Below are 19,043 nucleotides of genomic sequence, written 5' to 3' on the forward strand. Positions count from 1 at the left end.
AGGAGACTTTATGAAGTTGGTATATATCATACATATTTAACTGTATATCATTCTGGCCTGGGCTATTTTCCTGTGGGAACAAGAGAAATTTTCTTCAACCCAGGTATGCAAGACATTTTTAACCAAACAGAGATAGAACTGGTGACTTTCTTTAGATATTCCTAGCCATTCTCTGAAGATGCCAGCCACAGATGCTGGTGAAACGTCAGGAAGAAACTCTGCTAAAACATGGCCACTTGGCCCGAAAAATCCACAAAAAACTATTCCTAACCATTCTGGGGGGGGGGGGATGTGAATTTTGCTCGTAGATCTCATCTTTGTTCTTTTTATGCATCTTCAAGTTGACTATGATTTAGGGCAAACATATCCTAGGGTTTTCTTGACAAAATTTGTTCAGATGGGGTTTCACACTGCCTTCCTCTTAGGACGAGAGAATGTTACTTGCCCAAGATCACCCAGTGGGTTTCTGTGGCTGAGCAACAATTTAAACCTGATCTTCTAGAGTCCTTGTCCAGCACTCAAACTACTACACCAGAATTTATCTACATAGCCAGCAAAGGTGTGGCTGTCCTGGGACTGAATTTTTTCAGAAAGTCAGCTATGGGAAGGTTGGATGATAAGTATTGCTGCACAAAACTTTTCGAATGTAGAAAATACCTCAAATTTGGCCAGTATTTTTTCAAGGAGACATTACAATGGGCCTTTGGGTATCCTCTGGAGTTTGGTTCCTGGACTCCCTGTGAATATTAAAATCCATTGATACTTAAGTGCCATTAAATACAATGGCATAATAAAATGGTATATAAAATGGCAAAATCAAGGTTTATTTTTGGGGATTTATTTTTTTCTTAATACTTTCAAACCATGAATGGTTGAATCAGTGGATAAAGAATCCATGGATGCGGAGGGTCAGTTGTACTTCCATATGTCCTGAGAGTGTTCTTTTTTTCTTTTTTCTTTTTTTTTTTTTTAATCGTGGGGGAGTGTTGGAAACATACAACCACCCATCATTCTGAAGTAGAGCATTTCTAATCCTGTGGCCCAAGGACATTTGAGTGGTATTTGGGTTTTTTTACAGGCTAATTGTAACAAAACAGTAACAAAAATGGTTGCTAGATTTTTTTCACCAGCTTCATTAATATTTTTACCAATTTATATGTAGTTTTGCTTTTGCTTTTTCCTCTAATATTTATTAGAATATTTAATAAATATTTATTCCCTGACTAACTGACCTCTCAAAATAAAGATAGTCTCGTCTGCCCATAGCTATTTTTCTATCTGCCTATCTTTTAACTGTTTTTAACTTGAATTTGTAATTTGATTGTTTTTTTGAATTTGTAATTAAGTGTTATATTTTATGTTGGTGGTGGGTTGGGGGATTATGAAATTTTATGATTTATTGTATTATGTATTTTATTATCTTTTACTGTAACCTGCCTCAGTCCGCAAGGAGAGGCAGGCTAAAAATAAATATTATTATTAGTAGCAGTAGTAGTAGTAGTAGTAGTAGTAGTATTTAATCCCATTTTAAATTTTATATATGCTGTTACATTTTACCTCATTTCATTGCCGTGACAGTGTAAAAATCTGATTGATTACACTGCATGATTCTTCTGAAAGTGTTCCTCATCTATTAAATGGTGAAAATTGTCAGATTTCCCCCCTCTTCACTGAATTCCACTGACTGGAGAGAGGAGGGGGGGTCTTATTTTGATTGTCTGTGAACTATCTATTTTAAAATGTACATTAATATCCAGTATATTTACTTTTATTTTACATAGTGTTTTGACATACATCTTCATGATAGATGTTTCCTTACCAAATACTGCTCCAACAAAATCTCCCCATGTGCATGAATTCACTTCCCGAATACTTGAAAAACTCAAACCCCTTATGGAAGTGGATGAAGAAATCCAGAATCATGTTATGGAAGAGAATGGAATTGGAGATGAAGATGAGCGAACTCAGGGCATTAAACTCTTGAAAACCAGTAAGTGTCTGTGCTAAACTAGCAAGAACCTAATTCAGTGTTAGCTCTACTTAGCTGAGAACTGGAGATATAAGTTGACTGCTAATTAGAAGACATTTTAATTATACTTTTTCCTGCTGTTATTTTTTACCATGTGTTGACTTGTTATGTTTGTCATTCTTTTACCCCCAATAGTTTTGAAGTGGTTGATGGCAAGCGCAGGGAGAGCCTTCTCCACAGCTGTTACAGAACAGCTTCAGCTTTTACCATTATTTTTCAAGGTACTGTATGGGGTTTATTGCTCAGATTATTGTATTTACTTTGCAGACTGGGCTTCTGTAAACATTACACCAGCAATGCTTGACAAATATGCTTGTTCCCAAATGAGCAATATTTTAGCCATTTATTAAGTCCTTGTCTCTGCCAAGAATGGTCCTTGTTTGAAGGACATAAGCACATGGATTTCAGATCTTCTTCTGCTAGTTTGTCATGTGCTTGAGTTGAGTCAAATGGGAAGAATTGGCTGTCGTGGTAGGTGAACCTACATTTGAAAGTAGGCCAAGCTTTTGTGGTATTACTCACTTTCATCTGAAAGTGTCATTCACTTTGTATGACACAGTGCCTATTACTGCATGGAGCTGGCAGAGCTGTAATTGTGATGAAGAGGCCTGTGTATTTGCAGCCTTCCTTGCCAACAGACCTCACCACCCCCCACCTCTCCAGATAGAAGAAAAGTTTAGCAGATATGAAAATAGTGGGGAAAGCTTCATAAACATTTAATTTCTTAATAAATGCTTCTCCATTTTTGTGATTTGGGGAGGGGGGAAGTTCTGGTGTGATGTGTTTGCATTGTAGCTCTCCATCTATGCAAATTGTGAAATGGTTCCAGGTCTCACTCTGAATTGCTTTGTGGTACTGTTACATAGCCAAATCTGATTGGCTACTGACATTACAAAGTGGTGTCACTGCCATTAGGTCCTCTCTAACTGAGTGGGATTGATTGGAGAAGGAGAATAAACAGGGGAAAGAATACCAAAAGAGCATAGAAAGGGAAAACAACTGCTGTAAGGAGAAGTGAAAATTAAGAAAAGGTACAGTTATGGGTGTAAGGTGATAGCTAAGGACACAAGCTTAGCATGTCTTATCCAAAATGCTTGGGACCAGAAGTGTTTTAGATTTTGGATTTCGGAATATCTGTATTTGCATTTAGGCATATAATGAGGTATCCTGGAGATGAGACCCAAGTCTAGATACAAAATTCATTTATGTTCCTTATACCCCTTATACAAATAGCCTGGTGGTAAGTTTATGTATATTGAACCATCAGAAAACAAAAGTACCACTATCTCAGCCACCCATGAAGAAAGTTTTGATCTTTTGAGGATTTTGGATTTTAGAATTCCTGATAAGGGAGATTCAATCTGTATAAGGCGGTAGCTGTTCATTCAGTTACCTCTGAGAACAGATTACTGATTCTCTTACCCTGAGATATTGGGGTAGGTACCATAAAGAGAGAAGCAAATAATGTAGTCCAGCAATAACAGAGTGCCAATAATTATTTCCAATCTCTTTTCTGCAGTGTATTTTTGAATGCAACCCAGTACAGCACTTTGAATTTTTAGCTTAAATATTACATGGGTGATTCTGCTTAGATAAAGAAATTGATATGTCTGTGATATTGTCCAGAGTGCCCAGAATTGTATTTGTTTTATAAAATGAAGGCTATGTTGTCCTCAAGAAACCAACTTTTCCTAACCTTTCCTGAACTGTTTCCACAGATTGCACCTGTAGAAAATGATAATAGCTATGATGAATTGAAGAGAGATGCTAAAATGTGCTTATCATTAATGTCTCAGGGATTGCTGTATCCCCAACAAGTGCCTTCGGTACTTCAGGTGCTAAAACAAGTATGTGATGTTTTTTAAATTGTATACATACACAAACATTCCCTGTTGGCATACCAAGTTTTGTATTGACATTGAAAACATATCTGTTTCTATGATAGGTGGGGTATGTATACCTTGAATATGGGAAGATAAGTGCTTGAAAAATTACTTTTAACTATAATGCCAAAAATTCCTTCTATTGGTGAAAGTAAAAAGGCTGTAGTTGGAATACCACTGGAGCTTAATTTAAACCTGATTCTGTCCTCAGTGTCTAGAGTAAGCATTAAGCTTAGCAGTTTGTGATTCATATTGCATCTTTAAATCACAGTGGAGTTTAGAAACTGGATTTTTGTAGATAAGGACCTACCTTCTGTTGTTTCATAGCTGTTTAATGAAGTCAGGACTCCCAAAAGAGGTGTGAGCTTTCGTTGAAGGAGATCCAACCTGAATTCTGTTCATGCTCAGTTGACCAGGATGCAGTGTGCCAACTCCTCTCTGAATGGGGTCATAGGAGCAATCCACTTCATAATTATAAACATTCCCTCTGTTGTAAGCCACCTGGATTTCCAGTGATTGGGCGGCATATAAATAAATCCTGTTGTTGTTGTTGTTGTTGTTGTTGTTGTTGTTGTTGTTGAGTTTAACCTTCACATGCCAGCTCATGTGCAGGACTATCCAAGACTCAGAGTTATTGTCCATTTACTCCTCTGCCTACACCTTAGTTTTTTAAAATCCTGCCTTAGAATCATAGAATCGTAGAGTTGGAAGAGACCACTAGGGCCATCCAGTCCAACCCCCTGCCATGCAGGAAATCCAAATCAAAGCATCCCTGACAGATGGCCATCCAGCCTCTGTTTAAAGACCTCCAAGGAAGGAGACTCTATCACCTTCCGAGGAAGTGCATTCCACTGTCGAACAGCCCTTACTGTCAGGAAGTTCCTCCTAATGTTCAGGTGGAATCTCTTTTCCTGTAGCTTGCATCCATTGTTCCTGGTCCTGTTCTCTGGAGCAGCAGAAAACAAGCTTGCTCCCTCCTCAATATGACATCCTTTCAAATATTTAAACAGGGCTATCATATCACCTCTTAACCTTCTTTTCTCCAGGCTAAACATCCCCAGCTCCCTAAGTCGTTCCTCATAGGGCATGGTTTCCAGACCCTTCACCATTTTTGTCGCCCTCCTTTGGACACGCTCCAGTTTCTCAATGTCCTTTCTGAATTGTGGCGCCCAGAACTGGACACAATATTCTAGGTGGGGCCTGACCAAAGCAGAATACAGTGGCACTATTACTTCTCTTGATCTAGACACTATACTTCTATTGATGCAGCCTAAAGTTGCATTGGCCTTTTTAGCTGCCGCATCACACTGTTGACTCATGTTCAACTTGTGGTCTACTTGGACTCCTAGATCCCTTTCACACGTAGTTTCATTCAGCCAGGTGTCACCCATCCTATATCTGTGCATTTTATTTTTCCGCCCTAAGTGCAATACCTTACATTTCTCTGTGTTGAATTTCATTTTGTTAGCTTTGGCCCAGCTTTCTAGTCTATTCAGGTCATTTTGAATCTTGATCCTGTCCTCTGGGGTATTAGCTATTCCCCCTAATTTGGTGTCATCTGCAAATTTGATAAGTATGCTCCCAATTCTGTCATCCAGGTCATTGATAAAGATGTTGAATAGCACTGAGCCCAGGACAGAGCCCTGTGGGACCCCACTGGTCACTTCTCTCCAGGATGAAAAGGAGCCATTGTTGAGCACCCTTTGGGTTCGGCCGGTCAACCAATTACAGATCCATTTAACAGTTCCTTTGTCTAGCCCACATTTTACAAGCTTGTTTGCAAGAATGTCATGGGAAACCTTGTCAAAGGCCTTACTGAAATCAAGATATACTATATCCACAGCATTCCCTTCATCTACCAAGCTGGTAATTTTATCAAAGAAAGAGATTAGATTTGTCTGGCATGACTTGTTTCTCTGAAACCCATGTTGACTTTTTGTGATTATGGCATTGCCTTCTATATGTTCACAGACTCTCTGATGTTTATCACACTATGCTCTTAAAGAGCTACTATTCCAGTGTGACTCCTCTAGCAGCCTCCTGTTGCATGCTGGGATTGGCAGTTTTAAGGAGCTGAACTTCTCTGCCTGAGAATTCTAAATACCCCTCCTTAAAACTGCCAATCCCAGCATGCAACAGGAGGCAGCTAGAGGAGTCACACTGGAATAGTACCTCTTTAAGAGCATAGTGTGATAAACACCTCTGTTTAATGATCTGCTCCAGAATCTTTCCTAGAACTGATGTCAGACTAACTGGACGATAATTGTTGGGATCCTCTTTTTTCCCCTTTTTGAAGATGGGGACAACGTTTGCCCTTCGCCAGTCTGCTGGGATCTCTCCTGTTCTCCAGGAGTTTTCAAATATGATTGCCAATGGCTCTGATATTACTTTTGCCAGTTCCTTTAATACCCTTGGATGGAGTTCATCTGGTCCCGGAGACTTAAATTCATTTAGATTAACAAGGTGTTCCTCTACTATCTCTTTATTTATTCTGTGCTGAAATTCCCCTATTCTGTCCTCTGCTCCATTATCCTCAGGTTGAGCACCCTTTGCCTTTTCTGAGAAGACTGAGGCAAAGAAGGTGTTGAGTAATTCTGCCTTTTCTCTATCTCCTGTTAGCATTTTGCCATCTTCTCCACGCAGTGGCCCTACCGTTTCCTTCTTCTTCCTTTTGCTGCGGACATATCCAAAAAAGCCCTTTTTATTGTTCTTAACCTTTCTAGCAAGCCTGAGTTCATTCTGCGCTTTAGCTTTTCTGACTTTACCCCTACACATGCCTGCTATTTCTTTGAATTCCTTTTTCGTGATTTCCCCCTTTTTCCATTTCTTATACATGTTCCGTTTCAAACTTAACTCGGTTGAAAGTTCCTTAGTCATCCATCCTGATTTCTTGAGACACCTCCCGTTTTTCTTTCTCACTGGAACTGTTTGAAATTGTGCCTTCAGTATCTCTCGTTTGAGAAATTCCCATCCGTCCTGAACTCCTTTATCTTTTAGTACTTCTGACCATGGAATCGCCCTCAATACTTCTCTAAGTTTACTGAAATTCGCTCTCCTAAAGTCTAGAATGTGTGTTTGACTATGCCTGGCTTCTCCTTTCCACTGTATTACAAACTCCAGGAGAACATGGTCACTTCCACCTAATGATCCCAACACTTGCACCCCATTAACCAAGTCATCCTTGTTGGTTAGGATCAGATCTAAAATAGCTGACCCCCTTGTTGCCTCTTCCACCTTTTGGACCATGAAATTGTCTTCCAGGCAAGTGAGGAATTTGCTAGACCTTGAGGATTTTGCTGAGTTTGACTTCCAGCAAATATCAGGATAGTTGAAGTCGCCCATCACTACTATATCTCTCTTTTCTGACTGTGTGGTCATCTGTTCTAGAAAGATAGCATCCAATTCCTCAGTCTGACTTGGGGGTCTGTAGTAGACTCCCACCGTAACACCCTTGTTGTTTCCCTCCCCTTTGATTCTTATCCAGATGCTCTCCACCTGGCTTCCATGATCGATGTCCTGGATCTCTTCACTGGTGTAAATATCTCTGACATATAGTGCTATTCCTCCTCCTTTCCTGTTTGGCCTATTTCTCTTAATAAGGTTATACCCCTCTATTTCCACATTCCAATCATGAGACTCATCCCACCAGGTTTCAGTGATGCCTATTATATCATATTTGCTTTGTTGTACTAGGAGTTCGAGTTCATCTTGCTTATTTCCCATGCTCTGTGCATTAGTGTAGAGACATCGCAGACCATGGTTCCCTTTTACTTGCTGCCTGTGCAAGTTTTTTTGCCTCCCACTGCTGGGTCCTTGCACTGTTTGCCTTGTTTCCTCTATGTCAGTTTGACTATTTTCGCCATCCCTTTCGCCTTCCTTAATATTGTCTCCCTTCCCCTCGGAACTCAGTTTAAAGCTCTCCTGATCAAGTTCTTGAGACTGTTGGCAAAAACATTTCTTCCAACTGGCGTGAGATGCAACCCGTCTGTTGCAAGAAGGCCCTCCTCATGGAACCGCAGCCCATGATCGGCTAGACGTGCTTTTATCCTGCCTTCACCTAATTTGTGTGAGTTAGATATTTAAAAAATGGAGAATGGGCAAAAAAGGAAAAAGCCATTAGATCAACAGGAAAACGAAATAGATTCGGCTGCTCTGAAAGCTTAGTTTAGGACTAACATATGATAGAACAGTACTACTCAGAGTGGCAGCCCATGTTCCAATGCTGGTGACAAGTTACTTGCTGCTGTTCCCTGGAGAGTTTCCAGAAAAGAAATAATAATAATAATAATTTGTTTTATTTATATACCGCTATTCCAAAGATCATAGCGGTGAACAGCAAGTAAGCTAATTAGCAAGTAAGCTAATTTGCCCCCAACAGTCTGGGTACTCATTTTAGTGACCTCGGAAGAATGCAAGCCTGAGTCGAGCTTGGGCCCTTTTGCTGGTCTTGAACTCGCAACCTTGTGGTTTTGAGTGAATGGCTGCAGTACAGGCATTTAACCACTGCACCACCAATTGGCACAAATATGGTATAACAGTCTCTGGCATTGGGGGAATGGGAATTGCTACTCCTGATGATCTCACAGACCAAATGCTTTCCTTGGCATGCCATTATTGTGCCAAACTGGGTAAAAAAAGAGCTAATGTTATTCCAGTAGCTGGAGGTTAGGTGTATTTTTGGCATGTACGCTTCCTTTGGCTTCTTCCCTTTAAGTGCTGCAGTTACCATAGTGGCATAGTGGCTATAATATACCTGTGAAGGTGACAATGTGACACTGCCAAAATCTCTTTTTCACTGTGTGCCACTGCCACCCATTTGTGACGGTGAGACTTAGCCACCCAACTACTTTTCTCTGATGGCAGCACAATGCGTCTTTTTGATCTCACCAGCCTAATTTGTGACGGGATACTCAAACACAGTTCTCACCTCTAGTGCCACCTACACTAGAACTCTCTCTAGCTCTCTGGGTCGTCAAATCCTCTCCCCCCCCCAAACGTGTTACCAATTACTCATTGACAACCACACCCCCGCTATCTGATATGTCCCCAAACCTAAAAAACTTTTCTCTCTGTTGTTAGCATTTTGAATATGTTTCTTTAACTTCTTCAGACAACTGTTTGTTGAAAAAAAAAAAGGACTTCATCTTCAAATCAGGCTGAATACAGTATCTTTCTTAATTGATGGTATTCAAGAAGGATATGATATATAAATACTTTAGTAGTTACACAGCCTAACAAATTCCTTTGCTTATCTTTGTGTTTCTTTATAGCCTTATAAATGTTTCTTTACAATCTAAGTTCTCACTGAACCTTTATCTATCTTCTGTATCTTTTAGCCCTTCTGGTTATATGTGACTCCACTAGTTTCCAAGCACTGTATCTCCCTCAGGATATTATCACAACAATTTAATTAAGAACTTTCCTCATCCCTATCTCGGGTACCTAAAACTCTTTCCAACTGCCCCTCGCAGTAGCCTATCCTAGCCTCAGTGGCTCTTAACCCCTCAGGGTCCAATAAACATCTCTCTTCACTTGAGAAAGGTGGAAGGATATAAGAGGTTGAGGCATAGTCCAAACAGCAAGTTCACATGTACATGGCTATTTATATAATATAATAAACTAGCTGAATAGGGGCATTTTTAATGACCGTTTCCAAATCCTAGCTCTCTTTTCCCTGGAGGCACCCCAGGGATACTTTTGAAAGCTTTGTAAAGATTTCTTATTTGGATTTGTGGAGAAAGGGATTAAGTGGAGGGGATAGAGATTTTCAGGACTTGGCATCTGTGCATAATCCTTATGGCTACAAAAATCATGATTCAAAATGAGGGGGCTGTTTGCTTCTCTCCCAAAAAAATCCTAGTAATCCTCCCGCATCTCCATTACTGGTAGATAAACTTTGAAATGCAGTTAAAGGGGGTTTGTTTTTTTCCACATATGCATGGGTTTTAAACTTCTTGTTTAACTAGTTATCACTGCTAGTTTGTTTAACTAGTTATCACTGCAAAATCACTGCTGTTTATTCTTTATTTTTGTCTTTTTTTGCAGACCGCAAAGAGTAGTTCCTGGCATGCTAGGTACACAGTGCTAACCTACCTCCAGACCATGGTATTTTATAATCTTTTTATCTTCCTAAACAATGAAGAAGCAGTAGATGACATCAGATGGCTGGTTATAAAACTACTTGAAGATGAACAGCTTGAGGTAAACATGTTTACATTTCTTGTCAACTTAAACAACTGTTTATGAAATTCAAATCGAATTGTATCTTGGACTTGACCTAGAATGCATGTGCTTTTAAAAATAGTCAGATAACCACTGAAATCATATTACTGATCACAAACAAATGTTTGCATAGTTGAGTACTTTGTACAATGCCAGAAAGTAAAAGGTACTCATATTTCTATAACAGCTCATTATAATTTCTATTTTTATTTCATTATTTCAGTTATATTGTCCATTTCAGCTATGGTTAAGGCTTTCTTTTACATTGCCCATTACATTTCTGTTTGCCCAGTAGTGGCCCATTGTGTTTCTGATTTGTAGCAACCACAATATTTGCTGGTTCCAACAACCTAGTTAAGTGGGCACTTAAATCTTCCTCATTAAAATCAGTAGGATTTGAAAATGCTTAACCTTTCAGGATAATGCTTTCTCTTTTTTCTCTGAGCAAGTACTTTTTATATACAAAATGCACTTCTTAATTGTTATTGTGTGCCTTCAATTAATTTCTGACTTAAAGTAACCCTAAGGCAAATCTGTCACAGATTTTTTTTTAGCATGATTCAAATGAGGTTTGCCATTGCCTTCCTGTGAACCTTGAAAAATGTGACTTGCCCAAAGTCACCCAGTGAGTTTCCATGACCAAACAAGGATTTGAACCCTGGTCCTCCAGAGTCCTAATCTAGTACTCAGACCACTACACTAGATCCATTTTTTCATTATCTACCATATATTTAAACATCAGACATAACATGATCATATCCAAACCGCTGCTATCACATTATATTCTGGTTGAGTGAAATGGGTGTTGCGGCTGTTATTGTTTCTATATGAGTGAAATGTCCAAGCAGATAAGTCAAATAATAAATTAACAAGACCACTGTTGGTTATGGAAGGGTTTCTGAAACGTCGTTTCCCATTCAGATTGGAACATGCTGCTTTGTGTAGCAGTTACCACACCAGGATTGTGTTAAAAGCTATGTTTAGTACTTTTACAAATGACTACTCTTCACTTTCTGCTGTGGTGTTACATGGAGAGTGGTGGAGTCTCCCTCCTTGGAGGTCTTTAAACAGAGGCTGGATGGCCGTCTGTCCGTGATAATTTGATTGAGAGTTCCTGCATGCAGGGAGTTGAACTGACCCTTGTGGTCTCTCCCAACTCTGTGATTCTATGGGCAGGAATACTGCTGAGACTAGTATTCAGGGATGAGCCCAAGACATGTTGCCACCTGAGGTGAAAGTGCAGGATCCTGTATCTTTCTGTTCCCCATGCAAATGTCAACCAGAGTAGCTGTTAAATTTCACTTTAACAGTGATGGCGGGACTGTGCTGCAGAGGTCTGCAGCAGGCTAGCTTAGGGGGCCAGGTGGCATGACTCCCCTAGGCCTCATTTATTCCCTGCCCCTCTGCATTTGCTGCTTCAAGCAGCTGCATTACTCTGCCTAGGTCTGGCCTTTGCTAACCTTCTTTCAGCCCCATTAGTTAGAACATTCATTCAATAATAGAAAAAACAAACAAATCCCTATTTGCTGTTTCTTCCTTTAAAAGCAATGCAAATTTGCAGGACCAATTTATAGAACAAATTTGCAAAACGATCGGTTGAATGGTATGAGCTTGCAGGGAAGCAATACAGATCGACAAAACACCTCTCTGTAATCTCTTGTGGCCATGTTGCCATGGCAGCCTCGCTTTTGCAATGGCTGCAATCTTGCTTTTTCCTTGCTCTGAGCTGGCAAGCCCTAATGTGGTGCTCACTTGTCCCTCCAGTGCAGGGGTAGGCAACCTTTTTGAGCCGGGGGCCAGGTTGCTGTCCCTCAGACAACTGGGGGGCCGAAGCCGGGGGGTGGAGCTTCACCCTCCGGGGGTGGAGCCGCATGCCGGGGGTGGGGCTTCCACCCTCCAGGGGCGGAGCCGCATGCTGGGGGTGGAGCTTCTACCCTCCAGGGGCGGAGTCACATGCCAGGGGTGGAGCTTCCACCCTATGGGGCGGAGCTTCCACCGAAGCATCATCATCATTATCACCACCTCCACTACTATCATTGTTACAGCAGTGCTTTCTTTCCACTTCACTGTACAGTATGTGTATTGTGTATGTATATGAGTAGCTTCTGCCATTTGATAGAATAGGTTCTGTTGTGCCTGGCATGGCAGCACAGTGGAAAGATAGCAATAGATTTCCTGTTTCTACTCTCTCCTCTAATAGTGTCCCTCAATTTTGATTAGTAAGAGGAATAAGAATAAATGTTTGTCCTCTCCCTTTAGAAGTCTCTCCTCCTTCCAATACACTTCAACACAATGGTTATTATGTTAGCTTCCTCCTTTATAAATCCTGACCATTCTAATGCCTGTTGCCCCACTGCTTTCCTCTCTTTTGGCAGTCCTGTAACTGGTTCTTGAAGCAATTTCCCTCTCCTGTTAATAGCGTGTTGTTCAAATTTGGGCTAAGCCTTTATTAAATAGTTGCCTGGCACCTGAAGGGCGGGGACATGTCACACTTCCACCTTTGCTCACCTGAAATATGAAGTGCTGTACCAACTGCAGGAAAGAAGGCTTGGCAGTGGAATGAGTAAACGTGCCAGGCATTGGCTTTCCTTTAAATCCTCTCATACTTGGTAACATTCGTCTGATTAATGCCATATTAATAACTATATTCAACAGGAACCAAGATCATTGGGAGATCAAATACTTGAGGTCATGCATTATTTTAGGGTAATTTTGAAAATGTATCCTGGGGAATAAATGCTAACTTGTGAGCTAAGCATACTCACTAGAATGCTTGATCCACTGGTGTCTTGGCTTGATGCTAGGTCAGAGAGATGGCAGCCACTACACTGAGTGGCCTCCTCCAGTGCCACTTCCTGGCAATTGATGACCCAATGCAGACTCACTTCGAGCACCTTTGTAAGAGGAGACTCCCAAAGAAGAGAAAACGAGATCTCAGCACAGTAGTGGATACCATCCCTCCAGCAGGTAAGGAAAGACTAACTCAAGAAAGCAGAAATTGTGGTGAAAAACACTTGCCAGTGCCATCTGCTTTTCAGTTTTGAAGATTTAGTGTTCCTAAATGGTTGAGGCCCACTCCTATTTCTGATGTGTGATCCAGTCTGGAGCAGTATTGAGGATGTTGCATTTGGGACAGTCAGTAAATCTGTCAATCAGAGGTGAGAGCAGAAGCCAGGAACGCATCCTAGATTCTGCAGCTGCTGATGGGAAGGCTGAACCACAGTACGGATAGGGAAGGAGTAATGGGGCTAAAAGCACAGAGGTTGGGTATGCTATCTGATACACAGGATCTTGTAAGTACATAGTCACAGGGTATACCTGGGCATGAGTTGGGGGAATTTGTGTCCATAGCAGGTTTTCCAGTGATCTGTTAAAACAGTCATAGCTCACCAGGCAAGACAGTTCAGACCCTTGTCAGATAACAGACCTGAAGAAGTCAGTAACTTAATAAATAACTAACTAAAGGTTAAGAGGCCATTTGGCAATCTTGCAGTTCCAACATGGCTCCAACTTAATAATAATAATAATAATAATGATGATGATGATGTCTGGTTTTAAGCAAACTTATTTGATTATTAGCTTAGTCTGAGTGGTTATGCAAAACAAACAGAATAAAAGTTTTAAACCACTCTGTAAAGGCAAAGACTGCGATGGAAACTAATGTTTGTAAAAGACTTACAGTGGGCCTTTGGGTATCTGCTGGGCTTTAGTTCCAGGACCCCTGATGGATAACAAATCCATGGGTGCCGAAGTTCACTTAATACAATATCATAGCAAAATGGTGTCCCTTATATAAAATTGCAAATTCAAGGTTTGCTTTTTTGGAATTTTTTTCCCCAGGGGTTTGAGGGGATATTTTCAAGCCATGGATAGTTGAAACTGTGTATGCAGAATCTGTGGATAAAGAGAGCTAATTGTACTTATATCCCTGAGATATGACTGTGAGAATATGTTTAAGCATTGCTTTTATAACAAGGTCTCTTGATAATATCCCTTACAACTTTCCTTAATAATTTCTCACTTTTGAACAGCTATTTTGAATGGTTAAGGTTTGAATGGTTTGTTGTACACCGCTGTGATCGAATTTGGAATAGCGGTATATAATATAAATAATAAATATTATTATTATTATTATTATTATTATTATTATTATTATTATTATTATTATTAAGCAGATCTTATTCTGGAATATCTCTTCACTTGTTCCTCACCCAACACTTGGAAATCACCCAATGAGGCCCTGTTCATTTCACCCCTTGCCACCTGAAGCAGTGTTGATGCTTGCAAGCTTACATATTTCTTCTGTAATAGCACTTTTCCTGTGGTGCTTTCTGTCAAGATCATTCCTAATGTTACAAAGACTTGGGAGTGCAATCCTTTACTCCCTGCCCCATCCCATTGTTCTCTGGCTTTGTGATTTGCTGTTGTAGTTATAATTTAATTTTAACTTTTGAGGGGGTAAAAGTTAGAATCTAACCCCTCCCCTGAATAATTTTCAATTAATTATAAGCTGGATCCTAATAAATGCTCCTTCAGCAGGCATGTTACTTCCACAGAGTTCCATTCATGCAGTGGCAGCTCCATCCCATCAGTGGAAAAAGTATGTACCTTCAAGCCACCTGTTAATGTGTGGCAACCCCATGAATTTCATAGGGTTTTCTTAGAGTAGGAATACTCAAGACGTGTCTTTCCATTGCCTTCTACCGAATATGTAGCCTACAGCACCTGGTATTCCCTGGCAGTCTCCCTACCGTGTGATAATAGGCCTCACACTGCTTAATTTCTAAAATCTGCTGGCTTCCAGCGCCTACAAGGTATTTTGGCACAGTGGAAGAAGAAGGAGCCCATTTTTGTTAAAATATCCCTTGCAGCCCTGAATGTGCCCCTCCCCCTTTTTCTTTTTGGATCAGAGGCCCTTCTATGGACAGAAAGATGCTCTTCTATTTGCAGAGTGTTCATTAAGATCCAGGTCATAATCACACAGTTCTTTCAGCAAAGTGTTTTGGGCTTTTAATGCAAATGGAATGGAAACTACCCATGCCTCTTTTTTGTGAGCATGTATGTGTGATTTGAAATCAACATTCTGGACCAAAATAAAATAAAAGAACTGACTTGTTTTCTTGCAGACTTGGTTAAGCGTCATGCTGGTGTGCTTGGACTTAGTGCATGTATTCTGTCCAGCCCTTATGATGTACCCACTTGGATGCCTCAGCTTTTGATGGATCTTAGTGCCCATCTGAATGATCCTCAGCCTATTGAGGTAAGAATAATTGATTGCTGCAGGGATAGGGAACCTGTAACCCCACCACCACCACCCCCAATGTTGTACTCTAGTTCCCATCAGCATGACCAATTGTCAGGGATGGTAGGAGGTGGAACATTTGGAGTGTCAGTCCTTTCTGCCCACTTTTTTTAAAGTGCCCTTGGCAGAAAGGGGGAGTTTGTGTTCTATCATTTTATAACCTTTCTATATGTTGTATGACTGGTTAATAAGCAAGTCACTCATTGTTTGTGCTACTGGCATTGAAGTAATACTTATTTTCAAGTTTATGGATAGTATTAGCAGGAGAGTATTTCAAATCCAGGTATGTTGAAGCACATGGGAGACAAAAACATGGAGGTTTATTTAAATTTATGGGGAGGGGATAGGGATATATGCTGTTGTTTGCATTTTTAGCTGTTTTCATTTTCAGCTACAGGAGCACAGTTGCCAGAGCTGAAAGGTTTTTGGAAGAGTCATGGTATTTAAAATGATAACTTTTCATAAAGGAAAAAACAACATAAGAATAACAGGGCAAAATCTGTATCTTTGCTTCTTGCCACACAGATGACAGTAAAGAAAACCTTGTCTAACTTCCGGAGGACCCACCATGATAACTGGCAGGAGCACAAGCAACAGTTCACGGATGACCAGCTGCTGGTCCTTACTGATCTCTTGGTATCGCCATGCTATTATGCATGATGCGGTGAGATTTTGTTGTGAAATCTATCGCATTGTGGAATCTTTGGCTAAAGAAACTTCTTTGGAAAGCTCTCCAACATGCCCAGTTGAGCATAACAGAAAGCCAGCTCTCAAACTGTGCCTACTGATTTTTACACACATTAAAGTCAAATAATAAGGGAGTGATATTTTCCCTCTCTCCTGGAATCTCTCTGGAAAGTTCAGTTCAAAATCTAAGAATAACAAAATAGTTAGGATTAAAAGTGATAAGCAACAGCAGCACTGGGCTTTGAGTAATGGTCTGGTTATTAATGGCCATGTGTTATTAGGAGTGGGAAAAATTGCTCACATTAGTGTGTGTGTGTGTGTGTGTGTGTGTGTGTGTGTGTGTCTGCGCGCACATACACAATATTTTTGATTATTTTCAAAAGAGAATCACATTTACAGAAGCCTTCCAAAAATGTGGTTCTCTTTTGAAATGAGATGCACAGACTTAGAGCAAAATAATGGTAATGGGCTTCTTTAACATCTGCCACTAACTTTTGGTTGTGTGCAGGCAAAGGTGCTGCCCCTGGTGGGTTCGAAAGAAGGAACTGGCCCCTGGAACCACTGACATTGCAGATCCCTGTCCTTAATCTGTGACTATATGTAAGAAAGGCCACCTCCTCTGGCCTAGAATCACAGAGAAGGAAAGAGCATACCACCTTTGACTGGTAGCCTCCTACTGGCAGTGATGCTGGCTTTATCTTTGATATTCCCCATGTTTCCAGTGAATGAAGGACCCCTGTTTTCAACCACACACACTGTCTTGCTCTGCAGAAACTTCTCCTTGTCAAGAGAGGCAGAGAAATGACTGGCTAGATTCATGCCTTCTTTTTTTGGCTATTGTGCATCCCTGGTCTTTTTTGGCCTTGAGAAGGAGAACACCAGGGATGATTAGTGACAGGCATTTCTCAGTCCAGCCCCTGCCTGCCAAATCCTTAGGACTGCCAAATATCCCCCTTTTCTTTCGAAATGCAGGTGGCAGGTCTCCTTCTGTCATGTTTATTTTTTCCTTTCTCCATCCTCTCTTGTAGGTTCAAAGAAAAATGAGGGCTTACTACCTTTCCTGCAGAAATAAAGGAAACTCAAAACTAATTTATTGTCAATAGAACCCATTTGGATTTGGTAACTGAGGATTAAGACTGGAATCCCTTTTTTAATAAATGTATATGTTAAGAATCTGTGGGGAGGACTGAGAATTTCTCTTCCACTGACGAGAGGGGCTGTACCAGTGTAACAAGTCTCCATGTTTGACAGCCCAATCATGATTCCTCCCCATACCTTCATGCAAATGCCTTCTGTTAACATAAAGGCCTACCTTTTTCCTTCTCATGTTCAATGGCTAATGGTGCAATTTTCTCTTCCTCACCTTGTGTACTTCCCACCTTGGTCACTCATTACATAAATGGTCCGTTGAGCATATGATCTACAATGCTGGGTGCCTAGATTCTTCATCTAATCTGTCCACAGCTGTGTGCACCCATGAGCTGCTGACTACATGCTTCTATGAACAGGCCAGAAGCATTCTTCACTTTTTGAAAAGGATTTCTGCCCTTGTTTTCAACTCCCATGCAATATCAGGCTATGCAGAACTTTGAGCTGGATTCCTTTTTATGTCTTGTCCTTTGAGAAAATTTCTTTATTCCTTGTTGTTGTTTAAAACTCTGCAATAGAGAGATGTGCTTTCTATTGCCAGGCTTTTCAGTCAAGTCCTCCACTTTCCTCTGTCTTTGTAGGTGGCAGTTTGTTTTTTTCTTTCTCGTTTGACAGAGCCTGTGGATAACAATGTCTCTTAACTGTAGTTTTATTTCAGAGAACAAAGAATTTGTATATATGTTAATAATGAGTGGCTAAACCCTTTTTGAATACAATGTTCACTGTTTGCTAGTCCCCCATCTTTCCATTCACTCACCCTGCCCATGCTGGAATAAATATTTAACTTGCATTTTTTAAAAAAAGATATAAGTACTGTATCTCTCCCCCTCCCTGTCCATTCAAAGTCCTTTTTGGTCTGCATCTCTGGTGGGCTACCAGTTGTTTAATTCACAACATGTTCAATATGTATTACATAGATGTAAAAGACTGTATAAATTGTAGAGGCACTGCACTGGCAAAGCACTGTATAGTTTTTGGGGCGCGGGGGAATCACATAATCCATTTGTGAGATTAACTTGTAAAGAATCACACACTTAGGTGTTACTCTAGTGCTTTCAGCTTTTGTATCTGATACAAATGCCAATTTCTTCTGGTTTTTAATACCCCTCATTCCCATTAATAAGGTAAATCACCTTTATCAGGTAACTTTAGTTTAAGGCTTGATTTTCATTTATTCGTCAGTATGTTGATTTTTTTTCTTTTTTTACCATGCAGTTTCTGCCCCCTCCCTTTTTGGAATGCAAGCAGTGGCATATTCTGATGTGTGATAAATTATAGAGTGCAAGAATACATTCTTTGTTTGGGGGGGGGGGTCTGAGAATTGCGTGTTGTTCATCTTTCTGGACATCCTGTACTTTGTTTTTGTAAAAACAGGAATATAATTCCTTTTTCAGTTATCGTCCTGCTGGGAAAACCATACCAAGTTTTTTAAAGCACAGCAGCACTGTATCTCCTGAGAGATGACATGCAGAAATAACTAATGTATAGTGTAGTGCCAAAATGCCTCCTCCTCCTTTCAGTTGTATACCTAGATTAAAGCTGAATAAATGAATTGTTTGTAAGATCTCTGAGTGTGCTGTGCATTATTTTTCAGAGGAGTTTTTCTCTGATATGGTGCAGAAAATGTTCTGAAATAGTGGTTGGCGTCCTGTTAATGACATGTCTTTCTTTGGTTATTGCTGAGGGAGTAATTCACCACCTCCCTTGTGCAATGACACACACACCATCTTCTCAAAACTCACCTAGTTCCCAGGGTGCCCCCAGGCCAGCT

At 40.4% G+C, this 19,043-nt stretch overlaps 1 protein-coding gene across 2 annotated transcripts in view; it reads left to right on the forward strand.

Annotated features, from left to right (window-relative positions):
* PSME4 (proteasome activator subunit 4) overlaps positions 1 to 18,836 on the forward strand; it is a 132,742-nt gene extending 113,906 nt beyond the window's left edge. The window contains exons 40-47 of one of the 2 annotated variants that reach the window (XM_089528917.1): positions 1,782 to 1,990; positions 2,165 to 2,250; positions 3,748 to 3,876; positions 9,958 to 10,113; positions 12,939 to 13,101; positions 15,261 to 15,394; positions 15,962 to 16,100; positions 17,152 to 18,836. In XM_089528917.1, the coding sequence (XP_089385043.1) occupies positions 1,782 to 1,990; positions 2,165 to 2,250; positions 3,748 to 3,876; positions 9,958 to 10,113; positions 12,939 to 13,101; positions 15,261 to 15,394; positions 15,962 to 16,096 (1,012 nt within the window). In that variant the 3' untranslated portion in view covers positions 16,097 to 16,100; positions 17,152 to 18,836. Of the gene's footprint in view, positions 1 to 1,781; positions 1,991 to 2,164; positions 2,251 to 3,747; positions 3,877 to 9,957; positions 10,114 to 12,938; positions 13,102 to 15,260; positions 15,395 to 15,961 lie in introns of both variants that reach the window. The other variant, XM_089528916.1, reaches the window with a different exon arrangement.
* The last annotated feature ends 207 nt before the right edge of the window (positions 18,837 to 19,043 follow it).

The sequence above is a fragment of the Sceloporus occidentalis genome, unplaced genomic scaffold, assembly GCF_023333645.1.
Source record: "Sceloporus occidentalis isolate IW3139 unplaced genomic scaffold, rSceOcc1.0.p SCAF_6, whole genome shotgun sequence".
NCBI lineage: Eukaryota > Metazoa > Chordata > Lepidosauria > Squamata > Phrynosomatidae > Sceloporus > Sceloporus occidentalis.